The 19964-nt window shown below is 47.7% G+C and overlaps 1 protein-coding gene across 3 annotated transcripts in view; it reads left to right on the forward strand.

The window, feature by feature from the left end:
- The window catches only part of PTPRA (protein tyrosine phosphatase receptor type A), a 114940-nt gene that overhangs the window by 10772 nt on the left and 84204 nt on the right, over positions 1-19964 (forward strand). For all 3 annotated transcript variants that reach the window (XM_039550741.1, XM_039550740.1, XM_039550739.1), the window contains exon 2: positions 16321-16455. Coding sequence is in view for 1 of the 3 variants with exons in the window: in XM_039550739.1 (XP_039406673.1) it covers positions 16438-16455 (18 nt within the window). In the remaining 2 variants the exon portion in view is untranslated. The remainder of the gene's footprint in view (positions 1-16320; positions 16456-19964) is intronic.

The raw sequence follows: 19964 nt of genomic DNA on the forward strand, positions 1-19964 counted from the left end.
CTCTGACAGTTGCGCTCGCTTGACTGGTGGACAGAGAACCAGGAAGTCTGTCCACAAGTGGATGGGAGAGGTGGAAAGTCCTGAAGGGAAAAAGTGCTTCGGGGATGAACCACACAGGTCTGATGATAACTGGCTGGAAACTTCAGGCAGGGCTCCTGGACAGGCAGACAGCCTCAGCAATGCCGGGAAAACTGAGCTCCTCCACATCCAAACCCAGGAATTGACCTATTCAGTGGGGTTTTTTTGAAGTTACAGCAAGATCATGAGTGTCTTTAGGAAGCCAGGAATTTTGCAGTTGCTCAATACTCGCTCAGCTGCTTCGGCATGGGTTATTTGGAATGGTTTTAGTTTTGTAGAATGGATTCAGAGTTACCAACGTGGGATCTTTGGAGATGAGTGTGTTTAGCTGCTGTGGAAAGAGGTCCTGGCAAGGTGAGGCCTGGCTTGGTGAGTCTGGCTTCATTGGAGGTGACATGACAGCAGCCTCTGGGCAGCACAGCAGACTAGAACACCAGTCTTGTAGTTTAATCTGTTTAAACTGTCTCTGCTGCACAAAACAAGTTCCTGCCTTTTGCTGCCCAGAATGCCAGAGTTTCACAGAATCATTGAGTCATGGGGTGGTTTGGGTTGGAAGGGACCCTAAAGACCATCTGGTTCCAACCCCTGCCACGGGCAGGGATGCCTTCCACTATCCCAGGTTGCTCCAAGCCCCATCCAACCTGGACTTGGACACTTCCAGGGATGGGGCAGCCACAGCTTCTCTTGTGTTTGGAGGGTGCAAATCTCACCTGCTACAATTTGGCTTCGTTTGGGAGAGAATCTTTAAAACTGTTTTGAAGCCTTTAAGGATTCCTCTTCCTAGGGAACTCATGGTGCTGTGTATGCGCAGGGGGATTTCATTTTGGGCTGTTCAGTGCCCCACACGCCAAGAAAAGTGGCACGGATTTAAGGGAATTTAAGTTCCTGAAGCCCTGAAATTCCACTCAGCTGTGCCAGAGAAAGTATTGCTGCCCAGCTGAGATCACTGCTTTATATTTGATACTGAATTCCCCCTCCCCTGGAGTTACAGAAATGTCAGTAATTAGCTAATGAAGGACACGGGTGGTAGCACATAGGTGCATGGCTGTTATTCCAGGGTTTTCAATCCAGCATGGAAAGATCATCTCTGCCACGCTCATCATGGCTGTGACTGGTCCCATCCTACATCCAACACTTCCTGTGCCACTTCAGCTGTTTCCAGCCCCCTGGATGGTCGTGGCAGTGCATTCCATGCCCCCCCTTCAAAATGGGACTTCAGGCAGGCTCCCAGCCCCTGCCATCAGATCCCAAGCCTGGGATAGGAACAGGATTGCCACTTCCACATTTTCTTTTCCATTTTGCCTGTTACAGGAATTGTTGCCAATCTCTTCAAGTATCCCTTGAGCTTTGTCTTCACTGGCAGGACTGGGCTGTTGGCATGGAGCATTTCCAGGAGGATTGCTTTGCTGTGGAGGTGACAAATGGCAGCTCAGCTGCTTTGGGATGCTGTGACCACTTCACAAGGGAGCACGTAGAATGCAGAGCTCAAGCATTCCCTGTCCTTATTGAAGTCCTTATTTAAGGTCCTGCAGGCTTTCTTCTGGGGAGATTCAGAGTTCAGCCACTGGGTTAATGAATTTTGGTGGGGTTTTTGGAGAACCAGTCCTGTGTCAAGCCTTGGGAGGCTGCGTGGCCTCTGACCGGTGCTGTGGCACAAACCTACCTTTGGCCTTGGGCTACCAAGTTCCATCTGTGGGCCAGCTCTCAGGTAACGGTGGCTTTTGCCAAAGACAGGATGGTATTTTGTGTCCTTCCTGTAGGAAGCTCTTGCAGTGACCCTCTTGTGGCTCTTCAGCCAGTTCTGAAGCATCTCTGGCTACTCCAATTTGCCTGTGGTCACTTGATGTGCGGTTAGAAATGACCCTGTCAAAGTGTGGTGTTGGATGATACGTTAGAATCAATTGTTCTCATTGCTTATGGTTTAATTCATATATTTTTGGAAGCTGGGCCCTCATTCTGACTTTGAAACAGTCAGAACATTGAGTAAAACACTCCAAAGCTTTCAAAACATTTGAACTGTGTTCTCCCTTCAGACATTGTCAGTCATTTCCATCCTAGATCTGACCCCAAATAGCTGCTCTGAGCTGTGCCCAGGTTGCAGAGGTCCTTGGATCTACCTCCTGAGGCCTGAGGAACATTGGGAATGATGGTTTGGGGGAGAGGAACTGAAAATGAATGTGGTAGTTAAATCTGTTCTTGCTAATAAGAGCCACTTGAATTTATTTTTGGGTGCAATTTTGGTCCATCCTATTCTGGAGCTAAATTCATGATTTGCTTTTTGGATTGTCTCCTCCTTCCCTCTTGGCCTCCAGCTGCCAAACCCTCCCTTCTCCCCCCATGCCGTGGCACATGGCATTGCAGCATCCCAAGCTCCAGCACTGCAGATGTGCCAGATGGAGACACTGAGCTTGTGCAGGCCTCAATTTTGGAAGCAACAAAAAAATGATGACTTGAGCAAAACCTTCTTGTTTGTACTGAATTTTGTCAGAGCCCAGCAATGTTGAACAGGCACCTTGGAAGCTTCATGCCAGATAGCTCCCAAGTGTTGCTGCTGTTCATGGAATAGTTTGGGTTGGAAGGACCTTAAGGACCATCTATTCCCAGGAGGGACACCTTCCACTAGACCAGGTTGGTCCAAGCCCCATCCAACCTGGCCTTAAAGCCACAAACAACCTCTGCTTTTAAAAACCTGTCCCCTAAAATGGTGTTCATAGACAAAATCACACTTACAGCAAACACTTGCCCACTTAATCCTTCCACTTGAGATTTTTCTTTCCTCTGTTGTTTCTCAGCAGCTTTGAGTGCAAGGATGCCTATTTGTCAAGTCTTTGCTGGCTGCAGAGTTGAAACTCTTCAATACTCCTATCTTCTGCGAGCTCTCTTCCATGAAACTTTCCTTCACTTGCCGCCCTCCTCCCATTTATCAAAGCCTGCCTTGCTCACGGATTTGGTGCCTGGTGAGGGACTGGGGTTATTCCCATTGTGTCACACCAGGCTGCCTGCTGTCCCCAGAGAAAAGGGGAGAGATGGGAAGTAAAAGGAGGAGTTGATGCTTCCATGCTTGTTGAGAAATGCTGGCTTTTGAAATGCCCTAAGCCTGAAGTCTCTTGCTTGGAGAACAGGTCTGACGTGCCTAATGATGCTGACCACTTCCCACTCCAGTTGCCTGGTCCAAAAGGGATTTACTCGCTCAGAAATGGGGCTCGTTCAGCTTGCTTTAGGTAATGGGCAGCTGAGGAAGCAACACTTCAATTTTTTCCTAGAATAAAACGTCCTGCAGGGGCTTCATGTTTAATAATAATCTGTAAAACCTTGTGATCTTTGATTTCAAGGCACATGCTGTGAGCTGAACTCAGTGGTTTAGTCACAGAATCACAGAATGGTTTGGGTTGGAAGGGACCTTTAAAGACCATCTCATTCCAACCCCTCCCATAGGCAGGGACACCTTCCACTATCCCAGGTTGCTCCAAGCCCCATCCAACCTGGCCTTGGACACTTCAGGGATGGGACAGCCTGGACAACCTGTGCCAGTGTCTCACCACCCTCACAGGGAATAATTTCTCCCTAATATCCAATCCAAACCTCCTCTCTTTCAGTCCTGTCCTACAACCTCCCTTTCACCTTGGTGTCAGCTGTGCCTTTTCCACCATTAATACCTGCACTTAATATTCCCACTTCTTGCTTAATAATTGGGGGGGTCAAGCCCTCTCTTGCCAAAATTGGATGTTCTCTGGGGCCCTGGGACAGCAGCATTGGCTCCTCTGTTAGTCCCTGGCTGAGCAGGGAACGCCGCTGCCCCGGAGCCGAAAGGAAAAGAAGGTGTGAAGAGCTGACGAGTTGTTTCATGGCAGGGGTGAGCTGATGTAAGATGGAGGCGGTGTTGTTTTGGAGAGTTTATTTTTCTGTTCCCTCCTTTCTGCACGTGTTGGACCATGTCTGGTGGTGAGTAAGGCGGCTCAGCTTGCTTACCTTGGCGTGAACGCCGCGCTCTGGCGCAGCACCTTGTCCTGGCTGGTGTTTTGGCAGGCTGGCAAATGAGCTGTCCCACTGTGGCTGACACAGAGCCTGGCACAGGTGGCTCTGGAATTGCCTGGGGTGGGAGGTGAGGAAAAGGGAGCTCTCCCCTGGTGGCAGTGGCCTGTGTGATCATCCACCACAGAATTCCCAGCTCCGCTCGGTGCCCTGCGTGCCTGACTCCTGCCTCTGGTTAGGCTGAAATGAAAATGTGGGAACCAGATGTGACCCGCCAATACTATCTTGTTTAACACCCTATCTCCAGATGTTTCCAGTTTGTAGTGCTAATTTCCCCTTGCAGTTATCCAAGAGCTAAATCCAAGATACTTGCTGCCTTTAGGAAGAGGGTCCAACTGACCTTAGTTTTATCTCTTCCTTTGCTTGATCCCACATCTCTTGCATCCAGGTTGGACAAGCCTGTCCATCTCCAAACTGCCACTTCCATCTCAAAATCATCTTGAAGTGAAGTTTTTACTTCATTATCTGCATAAGAGGATTGAAAAGCAAGAAGAATCGGATTTTTGCCCAGGAAATTTTGTGCTTTGCAAGGGCATTTCACCACATCCTTTTTTGAAGGCTGTAAGAACAGCTTTCTCCAAGGGATGCTCTTCCCTTGGGACTGCTCATGCTTTTCTTAAATTTCACCAGCACGTGACCACAGGGCATGGAAGGACTCGCAGGAATGTTCCTAACTCCCTTTGAAAGGCAAGCTGTTATTTCAGCCTCTTGCAGAATCACTCTGACAGGAGACACTGCAATCAGGCTCCAGAGGTAATTGCATTTGTAATGTGAAAGACAGAACAGGGTCTACAATTCTCATCCTTGACTGGCTCTGCAGGGACTCAAGGTAGTCCAAAAAAAAACCCCCAAACCAACAGACCCAACCATTGCTTCTGAAATTTGTGATTGGTCTGGGCAAAACATTAGGAAACAACATACTCAAGGGGACAGGATGATCTCATACATCTGACTTTAAAGCAACACGCTCCCATGGAAACTTGTTTCCGTGCCTATTCCAGAGCACTGGCTGCTGCCTGGATCTCCCCTGCCCTCCCTGGCCCAGCTCAGCTTAGTCAGCAAGTTCCAGTTCAACTTCTGCCTTTTATTTTGTGCCTGTACCTGAGTTAGCTCCATTCCTCAGTAACCAGCTCTTTGTCAGAGGAAAGGTTTCCAGGATGCTGCCAGCAGCTCATTGTCCGTTTCCTGAGAAGAACTGCTTGCTTTTAAGTAGTTTGCCTGAAATCTTGACTATTGCAGTGCAGCTGAGGTTTCCTATGTTGGTTGACTTTCTTGGGATGAAGTTCCAGCCACCCACATGTGATGTTTGCAGTTAGTTCTGAGTCTGGAGAACAAATCTCTGCTGTAGGGTTTTGCCATCACCGTGTTGTTGTTCCTCTGACGTTGCAATGTGTGACCATCCTCGGTGTGGCAACTGTGATTTACAAGCAGCAGCTCCCCACTCTTTATTGCTGTTGGATTTTGAGGGGTGTGGAGACAGGAGCTGGGCTGGAGTGAGCCACAGGGGCTGGATGTAGCAGTGTTGAAGGAAGTCACATCTGGAGCCCGCTGGCTTGAGCGAGGGATGTTTCTGCCGTGGCACATCCTCCCTGGTCCTTCCTCAAGTGCAGATCAGACCTTTATGATATTCACAGCACTTGAGTGCGAAGACAGTGGAAGGATCTTGGCATCCCAGGTGGAGATGAGCTTGTTTGCATCCAAGTTACTCAAGGGTTTCCTCTAATAAAGCCGTGGCGTTCCCTGTTTGGCTGGCTCGAACGCCCGGCTGGTTTCTTTCTTCTCTGTCATCAGAGGTGTGGTGTCGACTTTCCCATTAGAACGTTGCTCATTCGATCCCATTTTTTGAAAAATAATAGAACAGATTATCTTTTCTGGGCCTGACTCTTGCTGGTTTTTTGGGAGCAGGTGCCAGCAGCTGGTGTGGCCATGAATGAAGTGATACAGGAGAAGCTTGTCCAGAGCTGACCATAGCTTCCTATCCACCTCTGAAGGATTTACCCTTCTTGAAAGGTTTCCATTTTCATTAAATCCACCCTGTAGCAATGAAACCTGAAAAAACCAGGAACTCCCACCTCCAGCAGACTGACTGGTGTTGGTGTTGTTTGGGTTTTTAACTGGGGAGAATGAGTCAGCCTGTCCTCAGAAAGCACCAGGACTATTGGCACCACTTGACCACCAGTTTCCTGTTGCTCCCTTTTGCTTCTCTCTTTTTCCTTTTGTTGAAGCTTTTAGGGCTTGGGTACACGTTTGTGAGAGTGTCTGGATGTTTCCCACTACTGGGACTCTACTGTGTGTGTCTTCTCTGCTTATTTTTTTCGAAAGGAAGACCAGAGATCAAGTCCTTGGCTGAACCTCAACTTCTAGAATCATAACTCTAACTGCTGACCTTAGGGAGCTGTCAGCTCCACAAATAAATCTTTAAAAATCAGCATTTTCACTGTAAAAATTCACGCAACTTGATTGCAAAGTCGCTTCAAGCAGAACGGAATAAAACATATTAACTGTTTTGGGGTAAAGCTTTAAAGGTAGGTTAGGTAACAGAGGACTGACTGCAAAGTTACGGCAAACTCATTCCAAACTTTTGTGTTTGGTTTCTGGGATATGGCCTTGGTGTCTCAAACCATGCTTTGCATGCTGGGCACTCATATTTTTTTGTTGTTCATCCCTTTTTCTTAAAGAAAGGAACACGGGGATGTGCAGGAATGCCAGAGCAGAGCATGTGTGCCCGGGTGCTGGAGGCATATCTTTGTCTTGTGAGCATTTGGGAATATCTGCATGGAAACCGGTGCTTTTGGGGATGGGAACCATCCCGACTGAAGCCGGAGCAGATGGGACACGCAGCCTGAACCAGCCCGTCTCGTTTATGCTTTATTAATTAGACATGTTATCAGAGTCATCTGTGTTTTCTTTCCTTTTCTCCTTTCCAAACCAGTTCTGCTGCTTCGCTGCCCGCAGAGGCTCTGATGAGGAGCTCAGTTTGAATCCCTGAGACTTGCATGGCAGCACTTGTTCATTGTGGTCTGTGTGAGCACCATAAAAACTTCAGGGAGAGAACTCAGAGGAGCTTTGTGAGCTCTGGGGATCAGAATTTTGGGAGTTGCTGGTGCTGTCCTGGTAGCACATCCTCCTCCTATGCACTGTCAGTGTTTGTAAGAACTTCCACCATGTGTCAATCACAGAACGGTTTGAGTTGGAAGGGACCTTAAAGACCAACTTGTTCCAAGCCCTGCCATGGGCAGGGACACCTTCCACTATCCCAGGTTGCCCCAAGCCCCGTCCAGCCTGGCTTTGGACACTTCCAGGGATGGGGCAGCCACAGCTTTCTTGGCAAACTGTGCTGCTACTTTCTGTAGGATGCTTAAAAACTGGCATGGATCAAAAAGGTGACTGGATAAACTCGTGGAAAGAAAATGTAAAGATCCCTGGGTAGAAACAGTCCATGCTGAAGACTGGGAAGTGTTCTGGGGAGAAAACGGTACATGCTGGTGGGGAACTCACCTTGCTTCACAGCCTTGCTGCTGATTACTGTTGGAGGTATTGAATTAAACAGATCTCAAGTGGGGTCTGTCATGCCCATTGGGACAGTCTCAAGCTGTCCCTGTGCACACTCAGCTTCAAGATTTTACTGAAAGAGAGAAAAGCTTTTTCAAGTGCTGGAGTGGGAGCTGGGAAGTAGGGATTTTCTCAGATTTCCCTTTGAACCTTTATCTCCCAGCAGGTTAATATCTGAATCCTCAGTGTCAGTGCTCTTCATCTGTATGTGAGGGTGAAGTGGGTCATAAAACCCTTTCAGTGAACCCCTTATAGTCTCAAGCTGCTCCAGTGGAAGTTCAGGTTGGTCATTAGGAGGCAATTCTTCATAGAAAAGGTGATAAAATGCTGGACTGGGCTGCCCAGGGAAGTGGTGGAGTCCCTGTCCCTGGAGGTGTTGAAGGAACAACTGGACGTGGCACTCAGTGCTCTGGTCTGGTTGACAGGGTGGTGATGGGTCACAGGTTGGACTCAATGATCTTGGAGGTCCTTTAGAACCTGGGTGATTCTGTGTGTGCCTATCTCTGGTGCTGGAGATGGTGAAACAGGAGTTGGACTCGATGATCCCTGAGTGGGTCCCTTTGAGCTCAGGATATTTTGTGATTCTCTGAAACACCATAAAGCCAACCTGAGTTTTGGCCTTTCCAACACCTGGGTCTGTTTTATAGCCACCATTTGGCGAGGTGAAGGGAAAATCTATGTCTGATGCCCTTCCAGGGAAAATTCCCCACTCACTGAAGAAGCAGCAGGATCATCCCTGCGAACACAGCAGGGAAATGACTTTTAGTGATGGGCTGGCTTGGATACTGCCCAGATCCCTTCCCTTACAGCAGGACAAGATGATGACCGTGTCCAAGCTCTTCCCTGGCACACACACTCAGCGTATGTTATCCTTGAAGTCCTTTTCCCAGGCATGGCATGCCTTTGTGCAGGCACAGTGTCTACCCTGCTAATAGGATGCTGGTGTCTTCTATCAGCGAGTTAATTGGGTCCCTCGGTGCTGGGATATTTCCTGCTGCTGCATCCTCTTCCCGGAGCTACGCCTCCACCTCGGGAACTTCCCTGCTGATGAAGATGTGATGCTGAGCTCTCTGCCGTGCCCGGAGCCAGCGGAGGTTAAATCCCAGATAAAGCTATGGGATTGCTCGCAGCCTGAGGGGGGGGTGGGATGCACACGCTGAGAGGTTGCTGGAGGCATTTTAACTGCATTTTGTTTATCGAGCTGGCTGTAAACACAGCAGGAGGTTGCTGCTTCTCCAGAGCCCGGGAGCCAAAGGTGTATCGATCCCAGGGAGCTGTGGGACACAGGTAGACGCTGGGTTGTTTCCAGCTGAGGATGAAATTTCTCTGCATCCTGCGCTTCCTCCTCTACTGTAATGATTTTATAACACAACTTTGTCAGCTGATTTCTCCCCAAAGCAAGAAGCCCTGTTGCTAGGAGTGGGGTGGGGGGGAAAAAACCTCAGGAATACTCATCTTCAGCAGTCCAACACTGCCGATAACATTGAGTCACTGCTGAAAGCCTCAAAGCAAAACAGATGTTCGGTTTCTAGTGACTAAGTAAGTATTAAAGGTACCAGATGAGCAAAGTTTTAACTGAGGTATTTAATTTGTGGTTGGCAGCTGAGACAAAGCATGAGCAAACAAGGTGCAATGCAGAAATGGTCTCTCTCCTGGCTTACACATGCCGGTGTGTTTTCATAAAACCTTTTTTGTTCCATTTTTTCCCATTTTTTAAATATGTCTTTCCGGCTTGACTCATTCTCTCTGTAGTTGTAACCTTTAGTTCTGGGTGGGAAGGCAATTATTTTGTGAGACATGAGACCAGTGGCAGGGTGAGTGGGCTCTTGTTGCTGCGTCTGTCATCTTGCTGTTTGACAAGTCACTTCTCCAGGAGTGGTTTGTGTCTCTGAAGTTGGGGATAATTACACGTGTTCTCAAAAATAAGGAAACTGGACTTAATGGTGCATGTGCTCAGCCTGACTTTTGAATTCATGAATGAGTAGAAAACTTGGAATGTGACTGTCACACAGCAGTTAGCCTTCAAGCAAGAGACAATTTTTGATGACTGTATTCTTGAAAAAAGAGGGTGAGAACTGTGATCCCAGGATTCTGGGCTCCTTGGGCAGCCAACACTGGGAGCTCCTTGAGCTGCTGCTGGTGTAGGTGTTGGGTTCCCATTGCTTTGATCCCTGGTGAGAAATCTGCAGCACTGTCTGGCTGTGTGGAACAGAGGTGCTGAATCCCTCAAACCTGAGCAGGTGATAACATAACAGGGAAGGAATTGTGTCCTGGTCCCTCTTCTCAGCATCGTGTGCAGTGGGAGTGCTTGTGGATTCCTCAGGTCCAATGAATACCTAACGTAAAACACATGAAAATCCTGGTAAAGAGGACCCTGATCAGAACTTCCCTCCTTGGTAAGTCCATAAATCAGCTCACTCTGTACTTTCTGGAGGAGTGACTCGCATTTTGGCTGCTCAGCACCACAGGAAGGACAGAATAGACTTTGGGTTGCTTTCCCTGGTGTGTGGGAGGTGGATTTGTACTGCTAAGCCCAAGTGGGAGCTGAAGCCAAGGCTCCATCCTGCCAGTCCTGCAGAATTTAGGGGGGTTTTGGCAAGTTCTAGGTGGTTTCTATTAAGAAAAAGGCTTTTTGGATCTCTTCTGAGGGTGCCTCCCTTTGGAGGCTTTCTCAGGAGCCCATGTGCTGAGCACTTAATCTTCCACCCCACTTAAGGGAAGAGGGGCAGACACCAAACCCTGTTGGCACCTTATTTCACTTAATTCTCACATTTAATTGTTCTTCCTTCGGCTTTTAAGAGAGTCTCTGCCAAAATCAAGAAGCTAAAAATTAAAGTAATTATTGTGGTGATGGAAGCAATCAAAGAGGCCACCAGGCTTCTGGTCTGAGTGCTGTGGAGGAAGGAGCAGTCTGGGATTGAGCTCCTCTCCTGGGACACGCTGGGCTCCAAGAGTTAATTTTGTTCCCGACTTCTCTGTCCATGAGTAATCCATTTGTGCTGGGAGGAAATGGCAAGTTCTTGCAGTGAGGACAGGCTTCACTGCTGGAGAAAATGATGCCTATTTATCATATGATGCTCTCTGTGCCTTTTTTTATTTGTCCTTCATCTGAACTAAGCTCTTTGGTGATGAGCTTCCCTGACAGCGGATTTTGTAGTGGCCTACAAGTGTTTTTCTTTCCTGTGTTTGCTATTTCCCTGCAATTCCTCACACAGCCCCAGGCACCAGTTTGTGCTGGGGTCACCCACCTGGAAAGGAGCTGGACAGGAAAGGACCTGAGGGTCCTGCTGGACACCAAGTTCACCCTGAGGCAGCAATGTGCCCAGAAAGGACAGTGGTGGCCTGGGCTGTGTGAGACAAAACACTTCCAGCAGGTCCAGGGAGGGGATCCTGCCCCTCTGCTCAGCACTGCTGAGGCCACACCTGGAGCAGCGGGTCCAGTTCTGCCTCCCCAGGACAGGAGGGACATGGACAGACTGGGGAGAGCCCAGTGAGGGGACTGGAGCATCTCTGCTCTGAGGAAAGGCTGGGAGAGCTGGGACTGCTCAGCCTGGAGAAGAGAAGGCTCGGGGGCCTCATCCCTGTCCATCGACACCTGCAGGGAGGGTGCAGAGAGGATGGAGCCAGGCTCTAGCCAGTGGTGCCCAGGGACAGGACAAGGGGCCATGGGCACACACTGACCACAGCAGGGTTCTTCTGAACATCAGGGAACACGTTCTGGCTGTGGGGGTGACCAGGCCCTGGCACAGGTTGCCCAGGGATGTTGTGGAGTCTCCATCTTCGGGGATATTGAGCGTTTATCAGGATACAATCATGGGCAGCTGGCTCTGTGTGACCCTGCTGAGCAGGGAGTTGGACCAGATGCTCTCCAGAGGTCCTTTCAAACCTCCACCACTGTTCTGAGACAGGGAGATCAAGGTCCTCAGGAGATGCAGGGCTGGGCTGAGCCCTCTGCAGGGGTGTGACTTATGCACAAATGCAGCTACATTTGGCATCAAACAGCACTGTGTGATCACATCTCCTCTGCTGGAAGAATGTAAAATGGCTTAATAATTCTTCTCCTGCTGTTTTGGATTAATTTCTATCTTTATGCTGTGTGTTTTCTTTGCTTGCTTCCTCCTTTCACCTTCCCAGCTGTCTCCTCAGAGCAAACTTCCGTGACTCTTATTGTTCTGCTTGTTTTCATTCGCCTTCTTGGGTAAATGTATTTTTTTTTCAAGTGTGATTTCCTAAAGCTCTGCAAAACGTTCTTTCCCTGCTGCATTTTGAAGTATTAGTTGCAAAAGAAAGGGTAAGGAGCCTTAATTCAGGTGCACGTCTTCCTTTATCTGCTTTTCTTTTAAAAAGTGACTAAAGCCACTGATAAATAATGCTAATTTCTGCTGCCATCTGTGAATGCAGGACCAAGCTGTTTCAGAGCAGCATTTTTAGTGCTTTATCTGTTCAGGGGGGGAAGGAAAAAAGCTCTTTGCTTTAGCAGCAATAACCTATCTCCCACAAGTTGTAGTCTGTGCTCCCATCTACCACTAAAACCCAAAGCAAACAAAGATTTGTGCAGAGACAGGAAACCTTTTGGGTGTAATTGCCAGGAGGTCTTTGCTTTCACGATTTTTGGGTTCACCCAGAAAGGCAGCCGAGCAGGGCTGCGGTTCACTGGGGTGGATTTATTATGAGCTCTCACTGGGCTTTAATTGGACATTTTTGGCAGCTCTGGGAGTTTCAAACGCCCTCTGCAAGAGTCTCCTGGCCACGCTGAGTGAAAATGGCCCATGGAGGGAGGGAGGGAGGGAGGGAAGGGGCTGGTGCGTGGAGGCACAGCTGAGCTACGCCCTGATGACAGCCCTGCCTCCAGGCTCCTTTATTTTGGCTTCAAGCCTTAGTTTACATAATCCTGCCCTGATCCCTCATCTTCTGCACAGATCAGCCTTAGAAGACCCTCCAGTCTGACCAGATCAAACTGGGAAGCAGGTCTCTCCTGTCATCTGAGCCAGGAAGTGCTGGTGTTGGTGGAGTCAGGTGGCTTTGGCTGTATGAAAGACCTCACCAGTGCCAGGACTTGATTTTGGGGCTCCTTTGGAGGCTGAAAAAAAAACAACCCAAACCTTGAACATGGTCTGGAGAGCTATGGAAAAGGTCTGGCTCCTGGAGCCTGTGTATTGAATAGGTGCAGCCCTAAATGGGGAGGTCTGACCTGCAGAGTCCTCGTGGCTTTTTCTCTTGGTTGTGTGAATTTCCCAAACCAGAACTGGGCTGTGATTTAGGACCAGTTTCCCAAACCAGAATTGAACTGTGATTTAGGATCAATTTCCCAAACCAGAACTGGACTGTGATTTAGGATCGGTTTCCCAAACCAGAATTGGGCTGTGATTTAGCATCAGGTCTTTAGGGAAGCTTGTCACGGTGATGTGTAATAGCATAATAAAACCCTAACTGCTTCACTTTAATGTGTCAAATGACTCATTTACAGTGTCATCTGGGAGAGATGAGGCTCTATGAGATAAGTAAGACTTGCATGGGGAGGGAATATTGAGTAATGGACCCACAGCTATAATTGGAGGAGGAATAGATCTTCCATTTCAGATCTGAGGAAGTGGTTTATCTGCCCAGTCTGTAAGTGAATGATTCTTCTCTCAATTTCCTCCGCATATTCCCCACTTCCTCTGTGTAATATTCCTGTTATTTATAACTGCTGCGTTGAATCCTAGAGGTAGATGCTGCCTGCATTTCTATATTATGTAGAAGTTGAGGTCCAACAGGTTGATGTGTAGTCCTAACCTTCTGGGAGCAAAGAATTGATATGGAAGCAGGGAAAACATTTATGTCCCTATAACTAACCCCTTTTTCCCTATATTCTGAATATAGAGCAGCCCTGTCCATCTCCTCCCATCCCACAGGAAGCCAGGGAAGTGGCGGACAGACATACAAAGGATTATTATATTTGATCAGGCTTGGAAATGGGCTGGAGATAAAGCCCTTGGTGTTTACTGGACCATTAAACATTTATTATCATCTCTCCAGTGTGCTGGTGGTGCTGTAAATAACAGCTGTGACCGAAGAGTGGGGTCAGCAGTTGCCTTTTGCACCAATGTTTGTAAATGGAGAAGCAGGTCCTGTGATTTTTTAAGAGCTTGGTTGGGGGGAGCATCTGCCCAGATGCCGTGGAGAGAAAATGGGCAGATGAGCTGGCAGGCCAGAGCTCCTCTTTATCACAAGGAAACGCTGAAATCTTAGGAAGTGGGAGAATTTGAACAACAATGAAAAAAAGATTAGGGCCAGAGTTAGGAGTTCATTTATCCCTGCCCTTCCTAACAAAAATACATAATGCCCTCAGATCAGAACAGCTTTTGGATCTGGATTTAATTAGGTGGAAGGAGGGTTCGGGCCTCTCTCCCCCCAGCCCAGCTACGCTCCAAGAGGCATTTCCATCATCAGACTTTTATTTCCTTTTCTCCACCTTCCCAAGCTTTTGCAGGGAGAGGAGAAGCGTTGCCGCAGGGCTGGAACTCAGCTCATGGGGTCTGAGCTGCAGCACCTGGTCAGATGATGGGGCTTTTGAAAGGGGGAATATGAAGGGATTACTCTATTGCTGGGAGGCTGCAGCCTGGTGATTCCTACCGCAGGCAATCCCTCTGAAGTCAATGAGATTGGAAAGCGTGTAAATCAGTATGGAATTCAGAGTTTTCATGGAAAAGTGGGGGGGGATATTTGTTTTACTTGCCTATAAATTACTTCTAATAAGGCTCCATAGACACGACTGATCCTTCTCATCACACTGTTGCTCCTTCGAGTCCCAGAGTCGCTCTCACTGTCCTCTCATTTTTAAATAATTTTGCAAAAAAAGCCTCCTGCGTGGGAATGCTCTGTGGTTGTGAAGCGCTGCTGGGAATGACTCAGGCGGGAGCGAGTCCTCGTGCGCTTGGGACCTGTGGTGTGAAGGGAGAAAGGAGACAGGCTTGTTTTCACACTCTCTCATTTTGTGTCTCTGACGTGTTCCTGTTCCACCATTCAGATGTCGTCAGGCTGAGGGATAATTAGAGGGAGCCTCTTTTGCTGCAGAGCCGGATTGGGGATCCACATTGCCATGGGCAGGCTGGGTTATTTGTTGGGGAATGCAAAGCGGTGGAGTGGGTGTCCAGGGAGCACTGCTGCACCATGAGGGAGAAGATGCTCTGCTGCTCCTTCCCTCTGCCTGCAGAATGTATCTCCTTCTATGAAACACAGAATGGTTTGGGTTGGAAGGACCTTCAAGACCGTTTAGTTCCAAGACAGGTGGCAGGGACACCTTCCACTAGATCAGGTTGCTCCAATCCCCATCCAACCTGGCCTTGGACACATCCAGGGATGTTGGATGTGGGGATGTTGGTTTTTACAGTGGTGCTCTCTAACCTGGAAGTCTCCATCACTTACACCCAGATGTTTAAGAGGTTCCTGGGAGCTGCTCTTGGACCTCTCAGGCCCTGGTTCTGCTGCTACCTTTGCTGTGGGTGGATGGTTTGGGAGCTCACTCTGTGTGAGGCTTTAATGCCCTAATAAAGCAGTAGAACAAAGAGCATCAGCTTTTCTCTTGCTCCATTGAGAAGGACATTTAATTTTGCCAGATGTTCCCATGGCTCAGGTGGTTTCGGCTGTTACAGACTCACCTTACCTTAGAAAAACGCACATTGCTTGTTTGTGCTTTGTGCAGCACGTGGAAGATGTGGCCAATTTGAGTTGGAAATGAGATCTAAAACTGGAGGAGTCCTACAGAAAGTAACTGAGGAGCCAAATATATACAGCTGAATAACTGAGGAGAGAACCAGGTCCCGTGAAGCTGGTTGCCAAGGGAATAATTCACTTGTCTCTCCCCCAGCCTGATGGAATATTGTTTTCCTCTCCTCCTTGCCGACATACCCACAGCTCCAGAGGAGTCACTCTCACTCCTGTAGATGCTTTAACTGATCCATTCCTAATTCCACCTTGGGGCTGTTTTCATGAGCAGAGGAGCCTTTGAAGGCACCTTCCCCTGTTCCAGGCCTCCAGAAGGGTTTGTGCTGTCCAGAGATTTGTCCTCTTTTCCCACTGGTGCTGGCTGACCTGATGAGTACGCAGCTCATGCCCACAAACTTTCACTTTCCTCTCCAAAAAAAGGGTGTTTTTAAGGCAGCAGTCTAGATTTGGATGTAAAATCTTGCTTAAAAGGAGATCTTTCCAGCTTCAGGCCAAGTGATGTATGATCCTTGTTGTCCTGTCTGGGGAACAGAACAATTTAGGATTAATTTTTTAATTATTTATTTAATTATTTGATTTATTTATTATTTAATTATTTTAAATTATCTTAATTTTTTTAATTAATTATCCTTTAGCTCCTGGTGTATTAACAGGGTATGCAAACTTGGGTTATTCCGCGAAACTTGAGCTGTGGTCTTCAGTCTTCCTCTTAACCATCTCCATGTCTTCTGCAGGCTGGTGTTTCTCCATGTGAGCTTGGAATACTTGGATAAACTTACTCTACATGGGGACTCCGTAAGTGGCTGGGACAGTCTCAGTTTAGTTGGACAATCCCAGTCATCCACAACAAAACCCAAGCAGAAAAAGGCTGTTTGTTTAATGTGGCTGATCCGTGTGAAAGGACTCACTCATCTTGGCACAAGCCACTCACTGCGTGTTCCTCTCTTCCAGGGTGCATCGAGAATAATCATCAGCCTTAACAAGGATTGATTGTGTGCTCCTCATCCTCCTGTTTTGGTATTATTCGGAAGAAGCTTTGGCCATCACGTTGGGGAGGCGAAGAGGTGAATGAACGTCCCTTTCAAGGTACAGCAGAGGCATGGATGGGGTGTTTGGGGTGTGGAGGTGGTGCTGGTGTAGCCTTCGGAGGTTCCAGGGTGTACAGCTTCCTCATGGATTCGCATCCCTCGATCCTACACAGAGAAACCTGCGCTCTCTCATTCCTTTGTTCAATCCTAATGAACACGGTCTTCTCACACTGGGGGGGTGTTGGCTTTGTATTGGTGCAAACTTGGATAAATCCAGTGTTTTCTCTTCATTTACTTGAAAGAATCTTTCATTTTTGAAACTTCTTGTGTTGTGAGGTGTATAGAGTTTGGGCATCAATTTTTGTGCTCTTTTGGAGAGGGCTCTTCTTCAGTTTCTTTCTCTTGTCTACACAAACCAGTCTTAGACTAAAATGTACTGAATTTGTATTAGACTGAAATATATGCTTACTTTGGTGCAGGTGGGCACAGAATTCTTGCATGAGTGATTTATTGAGGAGGGAGAAAGAAAAAGCCCAGAGTCTTTTTGAGGAAAGGAAGGCCATGGAGTAAGAAGGAGCATTACTCAGGACATTGGTGAATTAAAACTCAACATCCATCGGGGAGTTTGTGGGAATTTTTTCTGGTCGAAGTTCTTCCCGTGGTCTGACCTGTGGAAAAGAGTGAGGAATGCTTTTAAAAATTAAAAATAAAAACCCTACTGTAAGATTTCTTGTGGGGTGTTTCAAAGGACTCGTTCCAACCCAGGTGGATTCAGTGCTGGGATGGTGCTGCTGGAGTAGCAAAGGGAGATGTGCGTGTGGAACCTGGGGATTTGTATAAACAAGGTCTTTTCCTAAAGCATTTCTTGTTGCTGTGGCTTTCACAGGTTCACCCTGTCTGGAGAAGTAGTTTGTATTTGTGGTTTGATATTTCCTTAAAGCTTCCACACAGCGTCCTGCCGACACTGCCTGCTTCACAAACATGGCCAATTTATGGTTTCATATAAAAATTCTTTGAACTCATTGCAAATCTGATTTGATACCTCGGTGCCAAACTGAAGCCAGCCCTAACTTTTAGGGTTGACTAAATCCTTCCCTTGGAATCTGTGTGATATTTAGCAGTGAGTTTCAGATCTGTTTGTGTGTGTTCCTCTCTGTGCTTCACTGAATTTTATGTTGTGTTTTGCTTCGTGCATTTTTAAGCCTTTTGTTTTTTTGCTTACGTTTTGATTTGGGGAAAACTCCTATTGAGGTCAACAGCTGAATGAATCCCAGTAATTAGGGTTGTCCTGTGCAGGACCAGGAGTTGGATGGGGATGATCCTTGTGGGTCCCTTCCAGATCAGGATAGCCTCTGATTTTAATTTACTGAGAAGGGCCAACTGTCTTAGGAGAAAGACTTTCTCTTTGGTGCCTTCTTTTCCATATCTGATCCCATTAAGAAGTAAGTTCAATGAGACTGAAGCCTCAGAAAAAAATCATGTATGATGCTCAGTGTAAACGTTAATAGCCTAAACTCCATTTGTTTTTCAGTTTTTGCTGGTATAAGAAAAGGATTTTTTAGAGAAGCAGGAGCTTGGATGTGCCTTTCAGGGCTTCTGAGCTGTTTGGGGTTAGAATTCAGTGGCCAGCTGGAATCCTGAAGCTGCTGGGATTGGCAGGATGTGTGTGGAGCCACATGAAGAGGAGTGGCTGTGGGCTGATCACCGTGGCCGGTGCTGTGACTGGCCAGGTGAAATGGTCCCCACAAAATTGCTTGTGTGTGAGTGGTTTGTCTTGCATGACGAAGCCCCATGTGGATGTGACTCTGGTGGCTGAAGTGAAATAGTCCCTCAGCACCTTCCTTTTGCAGCAAAATCAGATTAAAATTTGGATTAAAACAGCAGCTTCTTGAGCAGAGCCCTTTGGGAATAAACAGCAAGGTCCACACTGAGGTCATGGGGCTTGTTCAGCTGCCTCAGATAGTGTGGGATTCTAGGTAGGATCTGGAGTGTCAGAGGTGTCCATTGTACCAGGAACCTCTTGACTCCTGTAGGCTACTGGAAAGACATTTTGGGCTGGGTGTTTTTTCTCTGTCTAAAACAGGGGTTATGAAATAGCTGATGGGAGCTGGAAGGGCTTGTGCACCCTTTTCTGCTTGTGTTTCATTATCTGTCACTTCCTGATTTGTGTCACAGGGCCAGAGCATTCAGATTCAGATTATGTGGGGGAAAAGTGATGCATGAAGCCCATACAAATCTGCCCACTCAGATGTATCACTAGATTTCTGGGCTTTGTTTGCATGGGTCACATTCACTTGTCACAAGTTACTGTCCTCTTTTTGTCAGCCATTTCTGCAATGTCACACATTTATTCCAGCTCAGACGTAGTAGTAGTAGTGCTGGCAGACCAGGGAGCCTCTGCTTGCAGAGCACAGGTGAGAATGCTTCAGAATTTAGCTCTGAAATGTTGATTATATCCCAAAAGGTTTTGCTTGTGCAACTGAAAACCTTGGGATCACAGACATCATAGTGCTCCCAGGTCTGGTGGCACCTCTGAGTAGAGGTCACAGCGGTCTCATATCAAAATTGACTTAAAATGCATTACTGGAGGAGGGGAAGGAGGGTGGGAGGTGGGAACAGACCCACTACCAAACACCTGCCATCTGTCCCAGAGGGTATGAGTGGGAATTGTAGAATACTTGGGTTGGAAGGGACCTTTAAAGGTCATCTCATTCCAGCCCCCCTGCCACGAGCAGGGACATAGAATCATAGAATATTTGGGTTGGAAGGGACCTTCAAGACCATTTCATTCCAACTCCCCTGCCATGCACAGGGACACCTTCCACCATCCCAGGCTGCTCCAAGCCCCATCCAGCCTGGCCTTGGACACTTCCAGGGATCCAAGGGCAGTCACAGCTTGTCTGGGCAGCCTGTGCCAGGGCCTCACCACTCTCATAGTCAAGAAATTCCTTCTAAAACCTGGGTTCACGCAGTTTTTTCCATCATAACTGTTTTTATGATCCCAGCAGGTTTACAGGAAGGGTAGGGGGGAAGCATCCCCAACGCCGCGCAAAACTTGGAATAACAATATAGGAATGTGGGCAGGATCATCTTCCTCAGGTCCTTCGACCACCAGCCCTTCCTTAGGCTCACAGAAATATTTTTGCTTAGGATAATCAAGGGCCTTGTTCAAAAATGCTGGAATTTCTTTGGAAATTCAGCTTTCAAAATCCGCAAAGAAGCCACCTCTGCTCCCACAGCGGTTCGGAAGCTGGGTTTTTTGGGATTGCTGCCAACAAACATTTCTTGGAAACCCTTCCGTGTGCAGTGCGAACAGCAGGACAGGAGGTCTGGATGTGAGCTCTGGATGGTAAAACCAGGGAGGTTTTGGCAGGGCTGTGTTCGGATGCCTCGTTCTTGGCCTTTCTCCTTGGGGTGTACAGGCAAACCCCTGCCTGGACTGGCTCAGAAACTTCCAGCTGACTTTCTAGCAAAGCTGAATTTTCCACTGACTAGGAAAGTTTTTCAGATTGAAACAGCTCTCTAATTTTTTGGATGGATTTCTCCAACCCGTTGACTACACCCAGT

The sequence above is a fragment of the Corvus cornix genome, chromosome 4, assembly GCF_000738735.6.
Source record: "Corvus cornix cornix isolate S_Up_H32 chromosome 4, ASM73873v5, whole genome shotgun sequence".
Taxonomy (NCBI): Eukaryota; Metazoa; Chordata; class Aves; order Passeriformes; family Corvidae; genus Corvus; species Corvus cornix.